This window comes from Eurosta solidaginis, chromosome 3 (genome assembly GCF_040869045.1).
Source record: "Eurosta solidaginis isolate ZX-2024a chromosome 3, ASM4086904v1, whole genome shotgun sequence".
Classification (NCBI taxonomy): domain Eukaryota; kingdom Metazoa; phylum Arthropoda; class Insecta; order Diptera; family Tephritidae; genus Eurosta; species Eurosta solidaginis.
In genome coordinates this window covers 281,015,599-281,043,595 of record NC_090321.1, presented here as the reverse complement: position 1 = coordinate 281,043,595, position 27,997 = coordinate 281,015,599, and the positions used below count along the sequence as shown (strand labels likewise).

The following is a 27,997-nucleotide window of genomic DNA, read 5'->3' as shown; positions in this document are numbered from 1 at the left end:
ACAAATGTTTCAACACTCGCGTGGTGTCTTCTTCAGTTGCTAGTTTTTTCAAGTTGGAAACATTTGTCTTGTTAAAATAAAAACAAAAAACTTAAACGACTAAAAGGTGTTGTTTCACTTTCTTTACAATTATATAGCACCATGCCGCGAATAATGATAAAAGGTGGTGTGTGGAGAAACACTGAGGTAAGCATTTGACGCGACTGGTTACTCTTGGCCGTTTATTAACTAAATTGATAACTTTCAGGATGAAATCCTCAAAGCAGCTGTAATCAAATATGGCAAAAACCAGTGGTCACGTATTGCATCACTGCTGCACCGCAAATCTGCCAAGCAATGTAAGGCACGCTGGTACGAATGGCTTGATCCTAGCATAAAGAAGACAGAATGGTCACGGGAGGAGGATGAAAAGTTTTTGCATTTTGTTGGTGGTGAACGTTTTAACATTTTCCAAGTTTGGCATTAATTTCATTTTTATAGTTTGTAATTATTTAAAGGTTGCGTTAATGCTAGAACAAGTACATTGATTTTACGTGGCAGTGTTGGACAATTTTTGGAAGAAACTGAGCTTCGTTACATGATGCTATAATGCTTGTGCGGCGTACAATTAAACATGATTCTGTTGTTGCTGGTAAGTCAAAATACAAATTGAAAAAAAAAATCGTAGAGCCTCATTCTCTATTACGAAACGAACTTTCGATGCGGATCAGATCGCTAGTGTATTTGCACTATGTTAAACAATGGCAACTTATCACTTGACAATTACTTTGGAGGGATGGCCTGAAGGTTTAATGTGGCCACATAAATCGTTCCCGAGATGGTCGGGCTGGCACTTTAATGGTGCTGTGTTACCGGAGCGTACCGGATCTGTATCCGGATAAAGGACCATCACATCGATAACACTCCCAAAAGCCTTCGGGAAGCAACCTTATCGCTACAAAAACAACAACAACATTGTGTCCAAATCCCGAAAAAAAACTATAAAATTTGTGTCAGTGAAATGATAATTATTGCTTTTGGTTGTTAGTTTTGAAGCATCATCATCAAGTTCCTTCTGATCGTATATGCCGGTTCTTTTGCATTCTTTTACATGCATAAAGTGCCGTTGAAGCCATCCTCACCCTCTCCTCCACGTTGAGCTTCCATGACAGCTTACTGTCTAGGATCATTCCTAGATATTTTGTGCAAGGTTTCCCCGTAGGGTCGCCCCTCCTAACTTTGGCCTGGTCCAATTAGGGACCTTGTACCTCTTTGTAAACAAGACCATATGCAACGTCATCTGCGTAAACCGTAAGTTTTTCTGGTCCCTCGTAGAATCCCCTAAGCAGTTGGTTAATGACCAGCGTCCACAGCAGAGGTGATAGCACCCCTCCCTGCGGAGTGCCCCTGTCCACTAATTTCGTGGCCGCGTACAATCCCCATTGCGATTTAATCTTACTGCAGTTTAACATGCAGTCGATCCATCTGGGTAAGGCTGCATGTACTTTATTTTAAGCCATCCCACGACCGCCCTACTTGAAACTTGTAGCATGGCCGAACATGTACCATCAGAGCCCGGCGATTTCACCACACCACCACTACGAGATCCTCAGTAGTGTAATTAGGCAGCATATATGAATGCAGCTGTTTCCTTACCATTACTACAGCTCGCACCCGTCCTTCCGTTTGCGCATAGTAAACGTCAAATCCGCGCGCGCTAAGTCCAGAAACCTTTCCTCCCGATGGAAGCCACGGCTGCTGGATCTGCGCCACTTTACTGTGTTGGAGGTTTATCTGTAGGACTCGCAGCACCAATGGGCTGCTTGTCCCCCTCCAGCACTTTCATCGTGACGTCGTCGTCCTCCCCTAGCCCTTTTGGTTTAGAGTGTTCGAAGCCCCCTTCAGCCTCTTGTACCTGTTGTGCCGGGTGTTCCTCTGTGCGACTCACAGCACCATCTGGCTGTTGGTCCCCTTTTAACACATTCGGGGTGACGTGGGCTACCTCCACCTGTCTTTTTTCCCTTAGGATTTTGAGGTCCTTTTCGGCTTCGCCCACGTCCAGCGTGTTAGGACTTTAATACCCGCGACTTCTTTTCCTGAGTCGCATATAAATTTTGCCTGTACCTAAGGACATTTTTCCAAGCTGCGCGTACAATATAACCTCCGCCTGCTTGTTTATTTGGAAGATGTATAACTGACCTTCCTCCGTAGGCCGAGATACAGTAAGTACCTTCCAATCCTGTGTCGGTATGTTCGGATTCTGATTCTGCAAAAGTCGCAGTGTATCCTCCGACTTCATCACGCATGGTATCCATACCTTAACTTTTGGTACCTTGAGGATTTGCGCTTTATCCACCATCTCAAAACGCGCGTTCGTGCCCTGCCTCCAGCCACCGCAAGCTCGCGATGTTGTCGCACGTTATCATCTTCATACCATTATACCATCCCACGAATCAAAGGTTGGAAGGAGCTTACTTGGTTATTCCCGCATCATTTTAAGCATTAAGCTAATAAGCTCCTTTTCTACAGATCTCCACCTTTCACTAGTCATCTGTTCGAAAGGACTGCTACGATCAACCAGCGCCACAGTCAGTGACTGCTTTGCCACATCACTCATCTTCTCGGGAAAAGCCGGCGTCTTAGTGTTATTTCCCTTTGGCACCTCCGAGAAAGCCGGAGTCTTAGCTCCCTCTAGCACCTCCGAGAAAGTCGGAGTCTTAGCGTTATCTCCCTTTGGCTTATCTCCTACTTCCATAGTTGGAACTTCCCTCTGACTCGCAGCCTTCGAGGTAGTTGCTACCTCGCTATTGGGGCCCATCTGTCTTACAGCTTTGGGCCTACTTGTCTTGTCTATGGGACTGCCCTGCGTCGCAGCTCTGGGACTGGGCCCTTTCTGCCTCTTGAAAGCAGGCTTGTCGCCTTCCGCCGAACGTTGCCTTTTCATTCTGCCATTCGACGCTTCTTCCTCCTCATACCGGTTGCGGAACCGAGGGTTTCTCGCAGCAAACCTTTTGAACTGCCTTCGACCTACTTCTACCGCCTCATGAGCCCATGCCAAGCGCTCGATCTCCTCTTCTGTTGGGTCCACCACTGGTCCCAAGCGTTGTACAATTCTTAGTACTGCACGGTACTTCGAGAGAGCTCTTTGCTCCGTACCCTTCTCCACTCTTCTACTCCTTTTTCATTTGTGTGCTTCTCCAACACGGAGTTCATTGAATTAGCACTACTCTCGCTCCCCGAGTCCGACGCATCGCTTAATGCGTATTTGTCGTCCTTGGCTTGCGGCTCAGTCCTCTTCTTATCATCGTCCTTATGAAAATTAGGTAATGAGTCGTTCATCTTGGACGTACGACCACCAGCCAGACAAGGCGGGCTCAGCGGTCCAGTATTATATACGGGGAAAGAACCGTCAGCCACAGCAGCGCCCCTTACTGTGGTAAGGCCATCAATACTTCCCGAGGTGGTCCGGTATCGGGAAGGCTCCGTTCGAATACAGCCGAATTTATCCCCTGGCTACAAATCGTCCAATAGGCACGGTCCGCATAACACCCTGGATTAGGGTTCTTGTCACCCCGGCAGTTTTTGGTCACCCCGCCGCCCTCCTATGATGCGAAACGGCGTAGATGCCAGTCCTAAACAGCTCCTCCTCATAGTCGGGCGCTATGGAGATTGGCTAAGCCCTCACACCAACGACGATTTTCGTTACAATTGCTAGTGCATGCTCTCCAAGATGTAGATCCTGATCGAAAGTCACACCCAAAATTTTAGGGTGTAAGACAGTCGGTAGGGTAATGCCATATGATCGACATTTGGCGCGGTCATGTTTTAAATAAGGTCACCGATGATTTAGTTGGTGACAATATCAGGTTTCGCGAGGCGACAAAACTGGAGAGATTGGGGAGATAGCTGTTTATTTTATTACAAAGCTCATCGATGTAGGAAACAATAGCATAGGCGTAGAAGCAATAGTGACTCCTTGTGGTAAAGGTAGCTATTGATATGTAGAAGTTAAGCACAAGTTTGAATATGAGTTTTTTTAAGTTATAGCAAAAAAAGCGTTGAGGATTTTTAATATCTTACCAGGTACCTTCGTACATGTTTCTAAGAATGAAGAATAAAACCTATTCAAACTCAATTTTCACCAGGACAAAGCCGCTGAGACTTCGCTATACTTTAACATACAATACGTTACCCCATTTTAGCACAACTATCATTTTTTGATTTTATTAAATTTTATAAAATGTTTCTTCCTCTACAGTTCTATTTCGGTATTGGATGGTAAATATGGCTTTCGCATTTTCTCTATCAATAACTGTGAAAAGGTGGAAGAAATCTATGCGTGTAAATCTCACATATTATCTTTGTCGAGCGTTTCTTCAATAGCTCTCTAGTTGTGATGGTGACAGCAGAGAAACCCAACTGTTTACAAATGTTACACTTCAAAAAGAATCAAAATATCTGCCATTGCGTCTACGGCTCAAATACCCACAGTATATGAATGAATCGATTGCACCTAAAGCTGGAGACATTGGTGCTTTATCGGTAACCGTATCGGTAACCTTTTAACAGCTGATTCGACCAATCTTATGAGAATCAATGCAATCGATTATTGGTGCCGCTAAGGTCGTAACCGTATCGTAGCCAACCAATTGGGTTTTGGTTACCGTCGTAACGATAAACAGCTGATTACGTTAGGGATACGGATACAGCGATACGACATACGGCACCAATGACTCCAGCTTAATTGTCTGCCTAACGGATAGTATACATATTTATCAAATCGAAAATATTGCACCAAACGAACTGGGTCTGAATACTGAAACAGTACACATGGTATAGGGTGAGTTGTTGAATAACTTACGAAAACCACTTTAATCCATCTATATATTTTCATTACAGCTAAAGCTTTACAAACAGCAAAAATTGCTGGCGCCAAGCAATTGGAAAAGGCAGTGAAGCATTCATCACACTGTACGGATGGTGTAAAGTTAGAAACTGCTGTTGTAACAGCTGCCACCGACACAACGGTCATCTCTACTTCGCCGAGTAGCGGCTCGGCCGACTATCTATCGAAGACAGTATAATCATATCTTTTGCCAACACAGGTTAGCGATGTGCATGCACAGGAAATGATTTCAATTGGAAAACAAAAATCAATTAAGAGAGTTTATTTATTATTAAAGTATTTACTTTTCTTTATATCAACAGTATTAATTTAAGTTGCAATATCACGTACATATATAATAAGGGATGTGATACGATTGCTGTCGGAATTAGATTTGAAACCAATCAATACTCCTGCTAAGGGTTGTAGAATTATTGTTTGAATAATTAGATTTAGAACAATAATAAGTCTGACTTAATTACAAGTCGTACATTTTTAAGTTCGTCAATTACGACAGCAATCGGATTCCACGACACCTTTGAATATTCTTGATCTGAAAAAATAGTAAACCTAATCTGAATTTCTACTAAGCTTAAGTTGTAGATTATTCAAATAATTGGATTTTTTTCTAAAGCTTAAAATTATTTTCTGCTCGCTTAGAAAAGATTTCAATTGGAAAACAAAAACCAATTAAGAGAGTTTATGTTATTATTAAAGTACTTACTTTTCTTTATATCAATTGTATTAATTTAAGTTGCAATATCACGTACATATATAACAAGGGATGTGATACGATTGCTGTCGGAATTAGATTTGAAACCAATCAATACTCCTGCAATGGGTTGCAGAATTATTGCTTGAATGATTAGATTTAGAACAATAATAAGTCTGACTCAATTACTAGTCGTACATTTTTAAGTTCATCAATTACGACAGCAATCGGATTCCACGACACCTTTGAATATTCTTGATATGAAAAAAAAAAGAGAAAATCTAATCTGAATTTCTAATTAGCTTTAAGTTGTAGATTTAAATTGATTCAAATAATTGGATTTTTTTCTAAAGCTTAAAATTATTTTCTGTTCGCTTGGAAAAGATTTCAATTAGAAAACGAAAACCAACTAAGCGAGTTTATTTATTATTAAAATACTTACTTTTCTTTATATGAACTGTATTAATTTAAGTTAAAATTTCATGTACATATATAATAAAGTATGTCGTGGTACGATTGCTGTTGGAATTAGATTTGAAACCAATCAATACTTCTGCTAAGGGTTGCAGAATTATTGCTTGAATGATTAGATTTCGAACAATAATAAGTCTGACTCAATTACTAGTCCTACATTTTTAAATTCATATTTTACTTTACTTTATTACTTTCAAATTCAATTACGACAGCAATCGGAATTCACGACACCTTTGAACATTCTTGATCTGAAAAAAAAGTAAATCTAATCTGAATTTCTAATTAGCTTTAAGTTGTAGATTTAAATTGATTCAAATAATTGCAGTTTTTTCTAAAGCTTAAAATTATTTTCTGTTCGCTTGGAAAAGATTTCAATTGGAAAACGAAAACCAATTAAGCGAGTTTATTTGTTATTAAAATACTTACTTTTCTTTATATGAACTGTATTAATTTAAGTTACAATTTCATGTGCATATATAATAAGGGATGTCGTGATACGATTGCTGTCGGAATTAGATTTGAAACCAATCAATACTCCTGCTAAGGGTTGCAGAATTATTGTTTAAGTGATTAGATTTAGAACAATAATAAGTCTGACTCAATTAATAGTCGTACATTTTTAAGTTATTCAATTACGAGAGCAATCGGATTCCACGACACCTATGAATATTTTTGATCTGAATTTATACTAAGGTTTAAGTTGTAGATTATTCAAATAATTGGAGTTTTTTCTAAAGCTTAATATTATTTTTTTGCTCGCTTAGAAGAGATTTCAATTGGAAAACAAAAACCAATTAAGCGAGTTTATTTATTATTAGAGTTCTTCTGTTTTATATGAACTGGATTAATATAATTTCCAATTTCATGTACATATATAATAATATTGAAAATAATAAATATTGAAAATTCAATTTTTTTGGTTCATATTTTATTCATATGGCTGCTCCAGGTAAAGTAAATCTGCAGGTAAAATTCACGTTATATAAATGGTAAAACCGCAGTAAAATTGATTGTCAAATGACTCAAAATGTAGAGTGAAATGACGGAAAAATGTCCGCCATTTGACGAGCATTGTGACGTGTGTGAGCAGTACAGTACTATGCTCACATCCTATAGGTGGGAGCGGAATGCACTATCACATTAATAGAAATGAAACGGAAAATTTGGTCACAAAACCTAATCCTCCCATGCAAAAATGACTATGAATATAACCGCTGCAGAAAGTCACAATGACCGTAAAATGGCTAGTAAAATGACGTGGAGCGTTTTTGCAGGGTAGCGTAGAAAATTGAACAGTTGATGCGATAGTTAGCGTATGGCAATACCACGATAAACGATAAACGCTAACGATCGGGTTTCACACGCTAGCATTTAATTCATAATATGGTATAACAGATTGCAAGCGTTTATCGTGTATCGTATGAGTTCATAATAGGGGTGTAAGTGTGATATCTTCTCCATAGACGTCAAAATTCCAAAATGATTGGATCACCTGCTTTGTAATTGACTATCGCTATCTCATTCTGCATCTCTTTCTAACACCCGCTGAAGATATGCGCCGCCATATTGAACACCCTGTCAAAACGCTAAAAAGTAGCCATATTGAACATCCTGTCAGGCAGTTGACAGATAAGATATTACACTTACACCCCTATTATGAACTCATACGATACACGATAAACGCTTGCAATCTGTTGCACCGTATTATGAAATAAGTTCTAGCGTGTGAAATCCGATCGTTAGCGTTTATCGGTTATCGTGGTATTGCCATAAGCGCCAAATACACGAAACGAACATTTCCGCGAACATTCCGCAATCTTGATCGCAGCTTTGGCCATACACCATACGAACTTTTGGCCGAACGTCAGTTCTCTTTCAGACAGCGATGAATACGGACAACAATTGTGCTTCAGCAATATTGCTCGCTATTACAATAATCTTTGCTTTTTACTTGCCACAATGATGACAAAGATTTATACATTTCAATAAATTCACTCAGAAATTTTTTATTGTATATTTTACTTTTCCGCGCACGTCTGTTCCGTTCAGAAATTACTACGATTATGAGCTATTTCGCCATACACGCACGAAGAGTTCGCGCAAATGTTCGCCAAAAATTAAAATATTTTGATTTTTGGCGAACATTTACGCGAACTGGCAAACACCACCATACACGGCAGAAAAGGTCGCAGAAACATGACATAACGGGAATGTTCGCGGAAATGTTCGTGTCGTGTATTTGGCGCTATGCGCTAAGCACCAGCTGTTCAATTTTCTACGCTAGCTATCGTTGATAAATTGTTGCACGATACGTTGGGAGCTATTTAAATAAAAGTAAATATAACACCCCTATTATGAGTTTTTATACGATAGACGATACACGCTTGCTAGCGTATCGTAAAAAATTAGCTTTCATATTGCGATTTCCACACGCCCGATAGATGTACTATTGTGAATGACAGCAGAGTTTTGTTTACAAATTTTTGTGAATCTATACGAAACAGATAGCAAAACAAAACGTAAATACTAACAATTCATTTATCTTGTACGTGAAAGTGGCAAAAGTTTTTAAAAGCTGTAATAATAAAATGTTTTGTGCAACCTCTGTTACCTTTTATATAAACTCAAATGAACAAATTGACGAAACTTGCATAGATGCCATAGAAAGAAGAAAATTGAGAGATGCTTCCAATTTTCTTGAAATGAACTCTACACTGTAAGTCCCTGACATACTAAAAGTAAAGAAAAAGTTTAATAAACAAAATTGATGTTAGAGTATGTCTTAACAGAAATAGAAGGCAGTTTGCGCGCCCGTAAAAATAGGTCATCCATCCCAAATATTTTGAAGGTTTGTGCCACTTTAAGGCTTCTTGCCCAGGGTGTTGCAACAGAGTGTTGGGAATGAGGCTTTAGTTGGGTCCTTCAGTTTTGTAATAATTTTATATTTACTTTTATTTAAATAGCTCCCAACGTATCGTGCAAAAATTTATCAACGATGGCTAGCGTAGAAAATTGAACAGTTGATGCGATAGTTAGCGTATGGCAATACCACGATAAACGATAAACGCTAACGATCGGGTTTCACACGCTAGCATTTATTTCATAATATGGTATAACAGATTGCAAGCGTTTATCGTGTATCGTATGAGTTCATAATAGGGGTGTAAAATTATTACAAAATCAAAAAGAATCCAACTAAAGCCTCAACACTCTGTTGCAACACCCTGGGCAAGAAACCTTAAAGTAGTACAAACCTTCAAAATATTTGGGATGGATGACCTATTTTTACAGGCGCGCAAATTGCCTTCTACTTCTGTTAAGACATACTCTGAAATCAATTTTTTTTATTCAACTTTTTTTTTACTTTTAGTATGTCAAGTACTTACAGTGTAGAGTTCATTTCAAGAAGATTGGAAGCATCTCTCAATTTTCTTCTTTCTATGACCTCTATGCAAGTTTCGTCAATTTGTTCATTTGAGTTTATAAAAAAGGCAACAGAGGTTGCAGAAAACATTTTATTATTACAGGTTTTAAAAACTTTTGCCACTTTTACGTACAAAACAATTGAATTTTTAGTATCTACACCCCTATTATGAACTCATACGATACACGATAAACGCTTGCAATCTGTTATACCGTATGATGAAATAAATTCTAGCGTGTGAAATCCGATCGTTAGCGTTTATCGTTTATCGTGGTATTGCCATACGCTAACTACCGCACCAGCTGTTCAATTTTCTACGCTAGCTATCGTTGATAAATTTTTGCACGATACGTTGGGGATCTATTTAAATAAAAGTAAATATAAAATTATTAAAAAATCCAAAAGAATCCAACTAAAGCCTCAACACTCTGTTGCAACACCCTGGGCAAGAAACCTTAAAGTGGCATAAACCTTCAATATATTTGGGATGGATGACCAATTTTTACGGGCGCGCAGACTGCCTTCTACTTCTGTTAAGACATACTCTGAAATCTATTTTTTTTATTCAACTTTTTTTTTACTTTTAATATGTCAAGTACTTACAGTATAAATTTTATTTCAAGAAGATTGGAAGCATCTCTCAATTTTCTTCTTTCTATGAACCCTATGCAAGTTTCGTCAATTTGTTCCTTTGAGTTTATAAAAAAGGCAACAGAGGTTGCGGAAAACATTTTATTATTACAGCTTTTAAAAACTTTTGCCACTTTTACGCAAAAAACAGTTCAATTGTTAGTATTTACGTTTTGTTTTGCTATCTGTTTCATATAGATTCACAAAAATTTGTAAACAAAACTGCTGTTATTCACGGTAGTACATCTATCGGGCGTGTGGAAATCGCAATATGAAAGCTGATTTTTTCCGATACGCTAGCAAGCGTTTATCGTCTGTCGTATGAAAATTCATAATAGGGGTGTTAAGTTTTGTTTTGCTAACTGTTTCGTATAGATTCACAAAAATTTGTAAACAAAACTCTGCTGTCATTCACAATAGTACATCTATCGGGCGTGTGAAAATCGCAATATCAGAGCTGATTTTTTACGATACGCTAGCAAGCGTTTATCGTCTATCGTATGAAAATTCATAATAGGGGTGTTAGTTATCATTCACAATGCCACGAATATGAGAAATTTCATTGCGACGCGGCCATTAAAATAAAAATTGAACAGACGCAACTCTAGTTGCTTCAACCAGAACATCGGTGTATCGATTTATCGGTGTCATCCAAGTAGCGGAAGCCATGGACTGAAACTTTCATTTCGTTTTGGTTTGGACACGAGGAAAGTTGATTTTGGAAAAATATGCCTATTGAAATACGCAAATATTGGTAAGTTGATATAAATATATTGTATAAGATACTTAAAAAAAGGTGCTTTTATACGACAACATGATACTCAATACGCGTCCAATTTGTGTGTTGGTCATTGCGTTCCACTAAATTGCAACCAAAATCGAAAATATCTCGACAATTAAATTTATTCAGATTCGCGATGCTGTATCCGATTTGATCTGTAGTAAAGAACTACATTTAAAGTAGATTAACATATAATAGACTATGTTAAATGGCCGAAAAACCTAAAATGGACTGAATATGTCGACAAACACTTATGTTGGACACTTACATCGTAGTACAGTTATTTTAATGGCATCAAAACGACGACTTGGTCGCAGCCAATATACCTACCATCGTAGTAAAAGGAGATAGTTTAATGTAGTTGCTAAATGTCGATGCAGCTATTAATTATTTGCAAAGAGTATGGTTTTATTTTGGGTAATAGTCTAGTTGTCGAATGCTAATGCGCTACCAAAAATATCGAGAGGGGTGTCAAACGACGCATCTTGACGTCAGTATTAATAATCCGAAGGCGGAAAATAAAAATTGTATCTGTCGGAAGATATTTGCAGTTGAAGTTTGGGGATTTTCATGTGGTTGTAATGTACCCACAAAAAAAAAATGTAACATAAGTGTTTTGCGCGGATATAGTTTTGGTCTCCAAACCTGTTTTGGACCCACCCAGTGTAATTTTTTATACGCGCCGCCGAAGGCCGCCAATGCAGAAAAGGTGTTCTGCACAAAAGTACTATGGATACCACCCCCGGTTTCTGAAGGACCCGAGGGTTATTTTTCGTTTTTTTTGTTAATATCTTTGAACAAGTTAAAATTTTTATTTTCGGTAGCAGTCGACCCCTCAACTAGACTTACCTTATTTTGTAATATAAGGATATTTGTAATAGGGTTTTTTCGGTAATTCTTTACTTTAGCTCACAACTGGTAAAACTCGACCAAAAAGGTGTCAAAAGACGCGCTTTGGACCCAGGATCACAAATCCGAAAGCGGAAATTCAAAATTTTATTTCGTTTCGGAGATATATGCAAACAAAATTGAAAATTTTCATGTGGTTGTTGTACTTTTGATAATTTTTGAAGAAAAACTGTGTAAAAGTGTTTTGCGCGGATATAGTTTTGGTCTCCAAACCAGTGTTGGACCCACCCATGGTAATTTTTGGTAATAGTGTAGTTGAGGGGACGACTGCTAATACGCTACTAAAAATATCGAGAGAGGTTTAAAATGACGCACATTAATCTCGAGAACAATCCAAAGGCGGAAAAGAAAAATTTTATCTCTGTCTGGAGATATTTGCAGTTGAAGTTGGCGATTTTCATGTGGTTGTTGTTGTGTTAGGACCCACAAAAAAAAAATTGTGCATCACAACCGCCACGGTTATACCACACACCCGGACTTGGCATGGCGTAGCCCAGGTTTATTTTTTTTAAGCGCAGCCGAAGGCCGCCAACGCAGAAAGGTGTTCTGCGCAAGAATACTATGGATCCCACCCCCGGTTTCGGAGGTACCCGCGGGTCTTTTTTCGGTTTTTCGTTAATATCTTTTGAACGAGTTAAAATTTTTATTTTCCGCCTTCGGATTGTTGTTCTCGAGATTAATATGCGTCTTTTTGGTAGCTTATTAGCAGTCGGCCCCTCAACTAGATTACCCCCCATCGGGTTAGGGGATCAGAATATACCCGCGGTAGGAATGCCTGTCGTAAGAGGCGACTAAAATACCAGATTGAAGGGGTTGTGTAGCGCAACCCTTCAGGTTGCCAGCGCAATATATAGCTTCTCCAAACCCAATTCGCGGCGAATCCTGTTTCACTAACAGACGAGGCTCTGGCGACCCCAAGCCCCATGAGGAGCTTGGGGTGGGGAGGGAGGGATGGTCTGAAGGTTTAGTGTGGTCATATAAATCGTTCCCGAGATGGTCGGGCTAGCACCTTAATGGTGCTGTGTTACCGGAGCGTACCGGATCTGTATCCGGCAAAGGACCATCACATCGATAACACTCCCCAAAGCCATCGGGGAGCAACCTTATCGCTACAACACCAACAACAACAACTAGACTATTACCTAATTTTTTATGAGCGCGGCCGAGGCCGCCAATTAGGAAATGTGTTCTGCGCAAAAATACTATGGATTCCACCCCAGTTTCGGAGCGCTCCGGGGCCATTAAAATTTTGAATTTCCGCTTTCGGATTCGTGGTCCTGGAATCAAAACGCGTATTTTGACAAATCCCGATATTTTTGGTCGAGTTTTAGCAGTTGTGAGCTAAAGTAAAGAATTACCGATTTTTCTCGTTTGGTCGTCAAACAAATTCTGGTAACAATATGGTGAGGTCTTTATTGCCGGTCCAGTTCGAAGGAACTTTTTACATTTGCAGATGTATAACGATGTGACGTCACCTGCATTTAGTCGGTTTTGGGTTATCGCTCTCCGCATAGGTAAATGTGCACACATTTCAAATACGTTTAAGGCTTTATGATGATAATTGAAAGTAGACAAACATATAACAGAAAATAATGTTGAACACTTCAGTCTGAATTTAAATAATGTCATCGTAGTTTGAAAATCAATGAATATTAAATTAATGCATATTTATTTACATATTTCAGGTTACCACTAGCGGCGAAGTTTTCGATTTACTAGTACTTGGATGAATGATTCCTGGGAGAAGTTCATAATAATTTGTTTGAGGTTTGTTGTTATTATAATGTGTAAAATGTCAAATTTTATTGAAAATGATGATTGCAAGTTATCCCTGTCATAAAGACAATATTGATGATAAAGTAGCTACTGATAATTTCACCCTTTATTATGATAGTGATCTAAGACATTACCAAAAGACAACAATCTTATTAGTTTATGCGCCTATTGCCGTTTACAACTCAACTTAGTTGGGTTGTAATTAAAACAACTCAACTCCTGTTTGGTATTACGAATTACAACTTATTTCAGTTGAAGTTGAGTTGCCAACTTCAGAAAGTGATGAACAGCTAATCAATTTGTGGCGAAAATTTAAGCATATGCAAAAGTGATTTTGATATGACAGAAATTAAATTTTTAATTTTTGTTTTCGGATTCCAAAATCGGAGGTCGAAACGGGTCTTTTGATACCAACTTTGAAAATTTTTTTTAAAATTTGTTAAATTAGGTGGTGAACCGTCTTTTAAAACGTTACATTTTTTTAAAACCACTGCAAAATTGTATGAGACAACTGCTAGTAATGAGTTGTAAGATTTTGACGTATGTGACAACTACACCAACACAAGGTTGTAAACGGTAATGCCACAACAAGTTGTTAGAGACTAGACAACTCAACAGACATTTTTCTTGACAGTTTGAGTTGTAATCGGTAATACCAAATTGCGAAATTTCAACCCAACCATAGATGAGTTGTAAACGGTAATAGGGGCATTAAATTGCTATAACCATTTACATATGACCTAAGACAAAGGTCGAAATTTAAAGTTTTGTTTAAGAGAACGTTTCTCAGATATTTTGTTAAAAAGGCCGTATCTCAACGAATTCGTTAACAAAGTCGTGTCTCAGGACGCCGCTTAAAAAGGTTTTAATTGAAATAAACTTTTCTTTAATAGAAGTGATATGAACTAAATTTAGTTTAATTTCTTTTCGCTATTTGTTGACGACTTAAAATGCCAAATTATACTGTAGAAGACACATGAATCTCGGCCCGTATTACGTATTCCGATCAGTGACTGAAAATCCTTTTCAACCAAGCGATAAGTAGCAACTGTCAAACTATTACTAAAATTATATTAAGTTATGGATCTACCGAGCACTATTCGTTTCTAGTTCGCATATGCCATTAATCCGATCCACCGTTTCAGAGCTATTGTGATTTAAAAAATGAGTTTCGATCACGGATCGCAACACGTAATATGGACTGTATTCCGGTTTACCAATTTATGTCATTTGTGTATTGTGCATACGAAATAAAAATTATTTTTTCTTTTTAACCGCTCTAATGAGCTACGGCTTTATTACCGACTTCGCTCAGAAACTGCTTTATTAACAGAATGTCTGATAGGTCCTTAACCAAATTTAAAATGACTTGGACCACTTTCATAACAATACATTTAAGACCATGAGTTGGAAATGACATAGACCACTATTATAATAACGGACACAATTCATATATCGTCGATATTACGTACTTATTTTAAGTCTGTATACATCTACATGTAGGGTTTATCTATATTGCAGATGGGCCTTTATGCTAGAATAATGGGCAGTGCACCGCTCTACAGTATGTGAACCAAAAAAATAATAACAGCCGGAGCATTAGCAAAAAATATAGCATTTTCAATCACTGGCTTGAATTTAGTTCTACAGAACTAAATCAAATTTCAGACGTTTTATTTTAGATTGCGCTGTTAATTGTGATGATTGGGAACTATTTTTGGAAGTACCACATGCATTTGTTATTGGCATAGTAAACCAGGTTTGCTATGCTGTTCTCTTCATAGGTAAGTGTGCACTTATTTTGAATAAGTTTAAGCCTCATTCATGATGATATGTAATTTAAAGTGGACAAGCATATAGCAGAAACTAATGTTGAACACTTCTGTCTGACTTTAAAAAATAACATCACAATATGAAAGACAATGAACATCGTACTAATAAATTATATTATGTTACAGAACACATTTCAGATAGTCGGCGGCTTCGGTTTTTTGAAGTTTATTATATCTCGGATGAAACCTGGTAATACCTTTTCAAGGTTAGTTTATATGTTTCATAAAATCTCAAAAAAATTGGTTCGGAAATGATGATACTAAGTTATCCCTGTCATAAAGACAATCTTGATGATAAAGTAGCTACTGAAAAATCGGCCCTCGATATTATGTATTTATAAAGTAATTGTACTTATGCGCATATTTGTTTTATATGCATATACTTCCCATTGCAGGTATCCAGAATATTTTGGTGGAGGAGCAATAAGAAAATACTTGTAATGGTAAGATTTATCGTAGTATATTGCATATTGAAATTCAATTAAATTGACTGATGTTTTGATACCGCCTCCGTCTGAAAGAAAATGACGATTCGGTTTTTAGTTTGCTGACGAATTTGTATCTGTTATCAAATATGATGTTTCCTTAGAAAAATAAATCAATAACGGTAATGTTTTTTACTACAGATAATGCATCTAGTTTTCAAATGGACCGCCGGAGTTGCTTTTTGGAAGTTAACGAATGGAAAGAACTTTTAATGGTAAGTTTTATCGTAGTATATTGCATATTCAAATTCAATTACATTCAATGTTTTGATACCGCCCCAGTCTGAAAAAAATGACGATTCGGTTTTTAGTTTGCTGACGAATTTGTATCTGTTATCAAATATGATGTTTCCTTAGAAAAATAAATCAATAACGGTAATGTTTTTGTCTACAGATAATGCATCTAGTTTTCAAATGGACCGCCGGAGTTGCTTTTTGGAAGTTAACGAATGGAAAGAACTTTTAATGGTAAGTTTTATCGTAGTATATTGCATATTCAAATTCAATTACATTCAATGATGTTTTGATACCGCCCCAGTCTGAAAGAAAATGACGATTCGGTTTTTAGTTTGCTGACGAATTTGTATCTGTTATCAAATATGATGTTTCCTTAGAAAAATAAATCAGTAACGGTAATGTTTTTTACTACAGATAATGCATCTAGTTTTCAAATGGGCCGCTGGAGTTGCTTTTTGGAAGTTAACAAATGGAAAGAACTTTTAATGGTAAGTTTTATCGTAGTATAATGCATATTCAAGTTCAATTACATTCAATGATGTTTTGATACCGCCCCAGTCTGAAAGAAAATGACGATTCGGTTTTTAGTTCGCTGACGAATTTGTATCTGTTATCAAATATGACGTTTCCTTAGAAAAATAAATCAATAACGGTAATGTTTTTTACTACAGATAAAGAAACTAGTTTTCAAATGGACTGCGGGAATTGCTTTTAGGAAGTTAATAAATGGGTAACAGTTTCTGGATAATCCCGAAATTGAATACAACATACATTGGACAATAACTTGGAACTGGGACATTCAGAGAAAGGAAAACGAAATCTCAAAAAGAAGTTGACTAAAACTCTTGTTCTTTTATGGGCGTACGTAAGCCTACTAATTAACATTGCTGTACGCTTAGCTACATGAAGCTCTGCCGATTCAATCAGCTGGCGCCCCGTGCGCAAGTCTCCGTACAACATGTTTGGGATATCAAAAAACCAAGCCACAATGAAGTTTTTCATATTGATCATTAACACAATCTTATGCATGACATTAACATCGTCACAATCACGCAAGATGTTGCGTTTGTAAATATAAAGGCTTACAACAACTAACTAAAGGTGATTTTATTTACTCAAAATAAAATTTAAAATCCAAAAAAATTGTTTAAATATAAAGTTTTTATTTTAAATCAGTAAAACGACTGAAATGCCAGTACAGCCAGGCCTATGTACCGGACGGGCTCGGGATTTTTTCCGACCAAGGGCTGTCATTTAAGTGTAACCCCATTTAAACTACTGCGTCCCTCCCAAAAATTGTCATCCTCCCAACAGATCCTTGCGGTTTTACTGCCCAATATTTTCCTGCTGCGGGAAGGTATCGAACCCAATACGGGCCAGTAACATCCCGGACAAGGAAGGGTCTCCAAAGGTGGACCGCAAATTATTTGTTAGGTCGGCAAGCATCGGTGCAATTCAGGAACGCAATCAGGGCTGTCGTGGAATCCAATTTTTGTCGGAATCGGATTTAAAAACCACAAAATAATTACTTTGGTGTCATGAAATCCAATGTTATCGGTTTAATGGTCGAATTGGAATTATACCTGTTACAGTATCCAAATCGAAGTTGGGCTAGAGTGACTCCCGTTTCCTTAGGGAGAGTGCGTTCCTACTCTGCTAAACTTTTTCTTTGAGTACAGGATTCACCGGGCAATTCCTGCATAGAGGTCCGACGCCTGTTTGTGGAGTTTACTCAGGACCTGCTTGTGTTTTTCAGCTTCATACGGCAGGGTTCTCAGGTGCCGTATTTTCTCATAATGTAATGAGGGCGTGAACAACAAGAAGCCACAAAAGTAAAAGTTACGAGGACGTCGGGTTTTGGGATCAAGCCCAGAGCAACCTGTCCGATGCAACCATCCCTTGCACGAGACACACTGAACAGAGTATGACCGTCCTAAAAAGATTCTTTTCCGGCAAATGCAGCAAAACCATTTCTCATGACCGGGGTCAGGAGGACACGGATTGGGTTCGATACCTTCCCGGAGGAGGAGAGTATGGCGCAGACTCGCTGCATGGATCTGCTGGGAGAATGATAATTTGTGGGAGGGACGCAACAAACTAAACACTAGAGTCGGCCTGCTCATTACCCTGTACTCCCCTGTGGCCTGGGACCCAGTGCAACAGTACTACGTTGTGCACCCAAGGACCCTTGCTGACTTTATTTCGAACGCCACAATTGCCTTTAGTGGGGCCTGGCTGTCTGACTGAGTATGGCAATTGTTTCATTGGAGTATCAGCATTGAAGGTTCAACTTAGCGCACCAACATATGGCGAATACTTCCGCTTGAAAGCTGCTCGTATGTGCTTTTAGAGGTACTGATATTTGGCTCTGGGTCCGAATACTCTGGCTTCAATCCCCTCTGGCGTCTTCGAACCAGGGCCGTAGAGAGAATATCCGGGCCCGGGACTAAAAAAATTTACGGGCCCCCTATAAAAAATCCACTAATACATTTGATTAACGTGAATTAATGACGTTTCATTCATAAATCATTATTGATGGATTACATCAAAAAAAAATTTTTGCCACATCAACTAAATGATTTTTGGCTAAGAGCTGACAATAAAATTAACACAGAATATTTACTCTTTGTTTTATTTTATTGTAACGGAGAAATAAAATTCTCTTTTAACAGCCACATATTATTTCAAATAATCTTTTCTAGTTATTTGGTAACATTTTCATACATTTCTGAAAAAATTTAATGATGATTATAAATTTTAATTATTCAATATAGAATGTTCGGATATCAAAGAGTGGCTTTACTTGCTTTTTTCGCTGCAAAAATTTTTATAATAATATCAAAATTTAACTGTCTTGCCAAAACGGATGCAACACAAAGCGTGGCAAGTCCTAAAACTCGCTCTTTAGATGAACACGATCTATGAAAGTCTTTCATTCTTGAAAGGACGCTGAAGGAACGTTCTGCACTAGATACAGTGACAGGTAAAGTGCAAAAGGTACGTAAACCAATACAAAAGTTGGGGGAAAATTGTATACATATTTTGAAAATAGACGGCATTTAGCAATTCCAATGGTGACAGACCTTTATCAAAATTTGCTTCGTAAATGTGTTTCAAGTGAACTATTTCACATTCTAAGCTTTGAGAAATATCCGACTTGTATTTTTCGACAAATTTTGCTGCGTTCGCCCGAACCGTAGTTTCATCCATGTCTTAAATTGCCACAAAAAGGAAAACTTTTCGTTCAAGCTATGAGGCAAATCGTTCAGTAATGCCAGTGATTACCGAATCAACGATCACCAAGAATGTATTGTTTTTGAAATCAGACTGAATCATCCGTAATCATCTCGAGAACGCCTTTTGGGTTTTCTCTTTCGAAGGTCCGGAAACTTTGGCGAGATGGTCAATTGAATAGGAACTGTTTTGCATTCGTTTAAAATTGTTTCCCATTGGTTCCTGATCAAATTCAAATTAGCTAATAAGGCATCTAGATGTCGGACCTCAACATCTGTGGTGGCGTCTCTCGCTTGGAGGACCACACTTCTTTCATTAATGGTAGGGTTTTGAACCAAATTGAGGACAGCAAGATACATTCGAACTTGTTGATGTACTTGAGAATGCCGGTAACATCGCCGTATGCTTGCGCAGTCAAATTTGGCTTTTGGCTGAAATACTATGAAGAGAGCTAGGTACATTTTTTTTGAGGATATCACATCGTTGTGGAGTGCTGCCGAAGAAAATAATTGCAGCCGTACAACATTCTGCAGCATCAACACCACATAAATTGATAGCGTTTTCTTTTCTGAAATAAATCGTTGCCTAAGTAAATGGTGATACTCTACCCCATCGGGTTAGGGGGTCAGAATATACCCGCGGTCGTATGCGTAAGAGGGGACTAAAATATCAGATTCCAGGGGCTGTGTAGAGCAACCCTGCAGATTGCCAGCGCAATATATAACTTTCCCAAACCTAATTGTCAACCTCACCTATCCGCGGCGAATCCTGTTTCACTAACAGACGCGGCTCTGGCGACCCCAAGCTCCTCATGGAACTTGGGATGGGGAGGGAGGGGATGGCCTGAAGGTTTTTTAGTGTGGTCACATAAATCGTTCCCGAGATGGTCGGGCTAGCACCTTAATGGTGATGTACCGGAGCGTACCGGATCTGTATCCGACAAAGGACCATCACATCGATAATACTCCTCAAAGCCTTCGGGGAGCAACCTTATCGTTACAACAACAACAACAATAGAGTTTCTCCTACCCCAGAAAATGGTCAACATTTATAGTGCATACAAAGAACATTTCAATTCACAGAGTATATGTGGAACTTAAGAGCGAATTGAGGTTCACAAAGTTGCACTGCCACACCGCCATTTTATACAGGGTAAAAGTGTAACGCTTTTGCGTTGCGAGCAGGCAAGAATTTTCACAAAAGAACGAAATACCCCGTAAAGGCGTTGCCTGTTTTTTAGAATAGAACAACAACGCTTGCGTAACACTTTATCCAGAAAAGAGAACGCTATCATAGCTGCGGGTTGCACAAGGCGAGTAATCAGCATTCGAGTTTTTGTCGAGAATGTGACGTAGTGCTCCGTTGTAAGCTCCTTTCATATTGGCGCCGTTATCGTACCCTTGTGCACGACAATCTTCAATCATGTATGGCAAATTAGATCAGCGATTTTCTGAGCAGTTTTTTGGTTACAATTCACGAAAGTTAAAATCTGTTCTGGAATTGTAAATTTGTTGCTTTCGAATTGAAATGGAGTGAGCGCAAAATGAACGTAGTCAGCGTGACTAGCATCAAACATAGCATCAACAATAATAGCAAAATACTTAGCTTTCTTGCCTTGATCTAATATAGTTTCCCTCACATGCTTTGCACAAATTTCTATAAACTCGTTCTGAATGTCTGGGGAAAGATAGTGAACTTGTTAACGTTTGTGCTGCTATTGTGAAATCCTAACTTTCTCCAAATGATCTCTAAGTATCGGATCATAATGGCTTATGAGATCTTAGATGCCCAAAAAACGTCTATCCTTTCGCTTTTTGAAAAAAAAAAATAGTGTTCAAAATTCTATATAAAATTTCTTTCCACTTTTGAGTTTCAGTGATTAGCTGTTCATTGATAAGTGTATCAATTGTAGCCTCCTTTCGAATTAGGTTTTGTAAAGATCGCCATTGAATATAACATTTAATGTGATCTTCAGTATTTTCGTGTGATGGCAGTTTAGCGTATAGCTTCTTCCATATCTGGAATTTCGAATATTCTCCAGGACAACAAATTTTAGGTCGATTTAAAGTATTGGTGTTTAACAGACGACATGGTAGGCAATAAAAAGCATTGCTACTGCCACTCCACACCAACCAGTGACGCTCCACTTTCTATCCATTTGGCAAGATTCTGTTTAACAACGAGGTAGGAAATGCCTCGTCATGACAATCACGTGGAAAAATAACAGGGCACTTTTGATGACCTCGACGAATTATTTCGTTGACTTCTTCAGATCGCAAAAACTCATTATACACGGTACCGATATCGAAGTCGTTTAAATAATCTAGACTTTGATACAGAGTTGGTGGTATTGTTGGAAGGCTTTTTGAAGATGAACCTTCATCAGTGTTACCACGAAAACTTTACGATTTCGGATTCATATAAACATATATTTTTGTTTGATGTTTTTATTGTCTCCTCACTGTTCGAGGGACCAGGTAAAAAATCATTATCAATATTCGTTGCTTTTGAAATTCGGCTTAAAATTTCCACATGGAACAACTAAAGACTCTCCTGAATTAAAAAAAATGTCTTAGTACCTCTAAATCGCGGCCCCCCGAGAAATACCGGGCCCCCTGAGAAATATCGTGCCCTGCGCTTGCCAGGCTAAGGCTCCAGCTATTAGGAGTGATAAAGCTGTCAGATCTAGAAGCAGCAAGTGGCTTAAGTCCTAGGAAGCTTCTAGTATTTGTCAAGAGGACGGAGTTTTTTTATAACATAGGTCCTGGTTCTTGATAGGGTTTTCAGCTTGGTCGTTAAAACAAACTTCTGGTAACACTACGGACTCATTCAGTCTATGTGAGAACCTCATGAACCGGCCACTTCAACTTAACCTATATTTTGTGTTTTGGTTTTTACTTTAAAATCTACCGGTTAAGTAAGCGATGTCGGCTAACTAAGCGCCTTCAAATGTAGATCCATAAGGAACATGAGGTCGCCAGAGCCTCGGCTGTTAAAGAAACAGGATTCGCCACGGGTAGGTGACGTTGACAATTGGGTTGGAGAGGCTATATATTGCGCTGGCAACCCATTGAAAGGATTGCGCTACAAAACCCCTTGAATCAATTTGGTATTTTAGTCGCCTCTTACGACAGGCATAGCTACCACGGGTATACTCTAAGCCCACTAACCCGCTGGAGCCATGAGAAGCGTGAGTGCACTTTGGGTGTCGCAAGGCAAGTTCCGTCGTGCCTGGTGTTGGGTGAGCGGCCAGGCAAGGCAGCAGGGTACACATGCACCATTCAGGAGGATACCCTCGCTGAGCCCAGAAAATCTGGGAAAATTAGATGTACTGCTCAGATCCTGCAAAAGAGTATGTTCTGTACTGGCATATGATAAACTTGCAGACAACCAAACGTTTACTTTCCTGTCCAAAAGGGAATTGGTGCTCTGCACTGCTGCTAAAGAAGAATAGACGTAGTTGTTGTTGTTGTTGTTGTTGTTGTTGTTGTTGTTGTTGTTGTTGTTGTTGTTGTTGTTGTTGTTGTTGTTGTTGTTGTTGTTGTTGTTGTTGTTGTTGTTGTTGTAGCAATGCTCGCCCCACCTAATAGCCGCGACCGAAATGTCATCAATATCCTCTAACGGGAGTCCAAGGAAACTTGCCGTTTCAACAGGGGTGGACCATAAGGAAAGGGGTGTTAGAGGCGTTGGTTCCACATTACAATTAAAAAGATGGTTGGTGTCATGTGGGGACACATTGCAAGCGGGCATACATTTTGTATGTCGGGGTTGATTCTGGATAGGTAAGAGTTTAACCTATTGCAGTATCCAGAACGAAGTTGAGCAAGAGTGACACGCGTTTCCCTGGGGAGTATGCGTTCCTCTTCCGCGAGTTCTGGATATTTTTCTTCAAGTACTGGATTCACCGGGCAATTCCCGACAAAGGTCCGACGCCTGTCTATGGAGTTCACCAAGGACCTGCTTGTGTTTTTTCGCTTCATACGGCTGGGTTCTCAGGTGCCGTATTTCCTCAAAATGCTTACGGAGATGACTCCTTAGACCCCTAGGCGGTGCTGGTTCGTCAATCAGATGTCAGTTGGGATGCCCAGGTTTCTGGGTATTCAACAGAAACTGTTTGGTCAGCATCTCATTTCTCTCCCTGATGGGGAGTATTCTCGCCTCATTATGCAGATGGTGTTCTGGGGACATAAGAAGACAGCCCGTGGCGATTCTGAGAGCAGTATTTTGGCAGGCCTGTAGTTTCTTCCAGTGGGTAGTTTTTAGGCTTGGCGACCATATGGGTGACGCGTAGCACGTAATCGGCTGGCCAATTGCTTTGTATGTGGTCATGAGCGTTTCTTTATCTTTTCCCCAGGTACTGCCAGCAGGGATTTGAGGATTTTATTACGGCTCTGAATTCTCGGAACAATTGCGGTTGCGTGCGCACCAAAATGTAGATCCTGATCAAACGTCACACCCAAGATTTTGGGGTGTAGGACAGTCGGTAGCGTAGTGCCATCGACGTGGATGTTCAATATGGTCGACATTTGGGGCGTCCATGTTGTAAATAAGGTCGCGGAAGATTTAGTCGGTGACAATGCCAGGTTTCGCGAGGTGAAAAAACTGGAGAGATCAGGGAGATAGCCGTTTATTTTATTGCATAGGTCATCGATCTCTGGGCCTGGGCCTGTGGCCATTATTGTGCAGTCATCGGCGTAGGAAACGATTGTGACTCCTTCCGGTGGTGAAGGTAGCTTAGATATGTAGAAATTAAACAAAAGTGGGGATAGGACACCACCCTGTGGCACCCCTTGTTTAATTCTCCTTGGTTTTGATGTTTCGTTTTTGAATTGCACCGATGCCTGCCGACCACCCAGATAATTTGCGATCCACCTTTTAAGACATGGGGGAAGGGTAGACCCTTCCAGGTCTTGCAGTAATGAGCCATGGTTGACCGTATCAAAGGCTTTTGATAGGTCTAGCGCTACGAGTACTGTTCTATGGTGGGGGTATTGATTCAAACCGCAATTTATCTGGGTGCTAATGACATTTAGCGCGGAGGTAGTGCTATAGAGTTTTCGGAAGCCATGCTGATGAGGGGCTAGCTGCAAATGTGCTTGGAAATAAGGGAGCAAAATGGCTTCAAGCGTATTTGCCACTGGCGATAGGAGAGATATCGGACGATATGACTCACCTACGTTAGCTGGTTTCCCAGGCTTTAGTAGCGGGACCACCTTGGCCATTTTCCATTTCTCGGGTATGGCAAAGGTGGAGAGAGACAGGTTGAAGACATGCGCTATATATTTGAAACCCTCTTTCCCTAAGTTTTTAAGCATCGGCATGGCTATGCCGTCTGAGCCCACTGCTTTGGATGGTTTAGCGCGACCAATGGCGTCCTCAACCTCTCTAGCGGTGATGGTGATTGGTGACGCGCTGAATTTGTGTTTATGTGCGTGTCTATTGGCTCTCCGTCTATCTTTGTCGACCGTAGTATGCATTATATATTGTCGGCAGAAAGCGCTCGCGCATTTTTCCGCATCCGACAGCACCTTATCGCCAAAGGCGATGGAAACTTTGTCTTTGTGCTTAGTCGGATTCGATAGGGACTTTACGGTGGACCAAAGTTTACCTACACCGGTAGAGAGGTTACAACCTCTTAGCTGCTCTTCCCATTTCGCCCGCTTGTGTTCGTCCACAAGCAATCTGATGCGTTGGTTTATATCCCTTATTTGGGGGTCGCCTGGATCAAGCTGTCTTATAAGGTCGCGTTCCCTCGCTAAGCTACGGCCTCCGCCGGGAAGTGGGGCCGGATTTCGGGAATTCTCCCGGCGGGAATGAAATGTGCCGAGGCGGATTCAATGACCTTACGGAAGGCACGCTCCCCTTGGCGGGCATCAGTCGGGATAGGGAGGGCAGAAAAGCTGCTGTCTGTTGCAGATTTATATTCTTCCCACTTTCCTTTTTTGAAGTTTATGAAAATGCGTTTTTCGGTGACGATGAAGTCGGCGGTACGCTCGAACGAAATAAGTATGGGCAGGTGGTCGGATGCCAATGTTACCATCGGCTGCCAGTTGACGCAGTTTACGAGTTCTGCGCTCACGATTGAGATATCTGGCGAGCTATGACAGCTTCCTACCATACGTGTGGGGGCGTCTCCGTTTATTGTGCAGAACGTCGTTTCTTCTATTTGATCCGCCAACATCTCACCCCTACCGTCCGCCCGAAAGTTTGAATGCCATAGCTTGTGATGGGCATTGAAATCGCCTAAGATAATGCGATTGTTGCCAGTGAGTAAGGCCTCGATTTTAGGGCGGTATCCACTGGGGCAACAGGTGACAGGAGGGATGTAGATGTTGATGATTTCTAGATTTGCATCGCCTGACCGGACAGATAGGCCTTGACGTTCTAATACATTGTCCCTGCGGTCGATGCCAGGATCAAATATATGATATTGCACAGAGTGGTGTATAATAATCGCGAGGCCCCCTCCATTTCCGCTCTCGCGGTCCTTCCTGCGGACATTATACCCAGAGCAGGTCTGCAATGCAGATCTTGCTGTGAGTTTAGTCTCTTGAATCGCAGCAATGCGGATGTTGTGCCGCTTCATGAAATCGACTATCTCCGTAATCCTCCCAGTTAGTCCATTACAGTTTAACTGCAGAATTCTGAAGTGCATGAGGGGTGACGCCGCCACTCTAGGGGTAAGTGATGGGTGACTACGCCTAGGTTGTGGAAGGCCAGGACGCAATTGCTGTTGTGGCCTTGGGACTGGGCGCCCTTGGGCAAGCATTGGGGTACCCGGATGATTTGGGTTTGCGACCTGGCAACATGGCGCGATGAAACCCGTCGAGGGGTTGCCGTCGCGGAGACCAGAAAATCTAGGAAAGTGGCACCACCCAAGGCAGGAGCTGCATTGAGCGGATGTCGCAAACCTATATATTCTGTGCTGGCAGACGGTGCAAACGGAGGTAGGGACTAAGAGTCTGTTTCCCTGACCTGCACGATTGCTGCCAGAAAAGAGGGGGGGAGAAGAGGACGGGGGCAGGGGCTGATGCTCAGCATTGCTACCAGCTCTACTCCGAAGGTAGTAGTTATGAGTGGTATCAGCTGTTTGAGTTGTTGGCGCCGTGGGGCGCGAGCAGCAGCGGGTACTTGTTGTGGCTTGCTGAGCAGCGAGGCTGCTGGAAGGTAGTGGAGGGGCGCTTAGGCGTAGACTACGGGACGCCCTTGGGCGTGAGCAGCAAAGAGCCACAAAAGATTTATAAAAGTTACGTGGACGTCGGGTTTTGGGATCAAGCCCAGAACAACCTGTCCGATGCAACCATCCCTTGCACGAGACACACTGAACAGAGTATGACCGTCCTAAAAAGATTCTTTTCTGGCAAATGCAGCAAAACCATTTCTCAGGACCGGGGTCAGGGGACGGACCCGGATTGGGTTCGATACCTTCCCGGAGTAAGAGAATATGTAGCAGTCCTGCTGCAAGGAGCTGCTGGGAGGATGACAATTTGTGGGAGGGACGAAACAAATTAAATGGGGTCACACTGAAATGACAGTCCTTGGTCGGGAAAAATCCCGAGTCGCTCCGGTACATAGAACCAACTGCCTTGGGAAGCGAATAGATGTAGTCATATCAATTCATTCCCGAGTTACTCGGGGAAAGCAGTTTTAGCAGTACTTTGCCCGTTTCAATTTGCACATCCATTCAAAGAACTTCGCATAATGGATTAAACAGTCATCTGCATTTATTCGTTTTTGTTTTTGTAGCACGCCTAATTTGCTATCTATTACCCCAACATCTAGCAATTATCCCTTGTTATAATCTTCTGGTACCCCCGCTACCGTAAGATGCCTTGGCATGGTGGAGGTTCACTTGAATTTACTTTACAGGTCCTGATTCTGGTTATCTGAAATCCCCTTGAGTATCTTGTATTTATTAAGCACTTCCGGTTATATTAAAAACTTATTATCTATCCTTACTGATATTCGTTTCTTTTTCATTCTAGGTAATTCGATTTGACGATGTGGGCATAGCAATATTCCAGCAGTGGCTGTAAGAAGAACGTACATTTGCTCAAACTACAAGAAAACTGCGACAACTGTCCCTCGGCCTTTTTAGTATCACATATAAGGCCCTACCACGCATATTATGGGAAAGGGTCAAGTTCAAAGGCTCAACATCACCTGCAAATCGACTTTGATAGCACGAAATGGGGCTGCATATATTCCGGTATTATATCTACAACACTCATATCTGTGCAAACTGATACTAACAACACCACCCGCGCAGGAAAAATTGAGCACCATCAGTGTGAGCTTCGAAACTCAAAATGGTCATCTTTATTCTTGCGTCGTAGTTGACGCAGGTTATCGCCCAAACGCTTTAACGCAGCTTAAGTAAGGCACACTATATAAATTGCGTAGACTTCTCGCACATACACCGCTTCTAATACCAAAACAAGAAACTGATGAACTTTACTCTTTAAATATATTCTTTTTATAATTTTATTTGTTGAATATAAAAATGTTCACAAACTTAGAAAATTTAATATATATGTATATATATATATATATATGTGAGCTGCTGAAAACTTTTGCTTCTTGACGAGTTGAATGCGCGAAAGACTACAAAAAAAAAAATCATCTTAAAATTTCAAGCA

At 40.1% G+C, this 27,997-nt stretch overlaps 1 protein-coding gene and 1 long non-coding RNA gene across 10 annotated transcripts; both read left to right on the top strand.

The window, feature by feature from the left end:
- Positions 1 to 105: 105 nt before the first annotated feature.
- On the top strand, positions 106 to 6,829 carry LOC137247207 (cell division cycle 5-like protein). Of its 3 annotated transcripts, XM_067778313.1 has the most exons (6): positions 106 to 186; positions 248 to 431; positions 498 to 631; positions 4,238 to 4,819; positions 4,879 to 5,084; positions 5,188 to 6,829. In XM_067778313.1, exons 1-3 carry the CDS (start codon positions 142 to 144, stop codon positions 587 to 589), a joined length of 321 nt encoding a protein of 106 aa, XP_067634414.1. In that variant the 5' UTR covers positions 106 to 141; the 3' UTR covers positions 590 to 631; positions 4,238 to 4,819; positions 4,879 to 5,084; positions 5,188 to 6,829. The 3 variants fall into 3 exon arrangements, with proteins under 3 accessions (XP_067634414.1, XP_067634415.1, XP_067634413.1); XM_067778314.1 differs by having other exon boundaries at positions 248 to 428; positions 4,879 to 6,829; XM_067778312.1 differs by having other exon boundaries at positions 4,879 to 6,829.
- Positions 6,830 to 10,729: 3,900 nt separating this feature from the next.
- On the top strand, positions 10,730 to 27,688 carry LOC137245664 (uncharacterized). 7 transcript variants are annotated; one of them, XR_010951379.1, is made up of 11 exons: positions 10,730 to 10,858; positions 13,480 to 13,561; positions 15,092 to 15,354; positions 15,529 to 15,608; positions 15,798 to 15,845; positions 16,029 to 16,102; positions 16,282 to 16,355; positions 16,552 to 16,612; positions 16,796 to 17,225; positions 18,899 to 19,121; positions 27,344 to 27,688. It is a non-coding gene; the product is annotated as an uncharacterized lncRNA (long non-coding RNA). The 7 variants fall into 7 exon arrangements; XR_010951376.1 differs by having other exon boundaries at positions 16,426 to 16,612; XR_010951373.1 differs by having other exon boundaries at positions 16,539 to 16,612; positions 27,344 to 27,687.
- Positions 27,689 to 27,997: the final 309 nt, after the last annotated feature.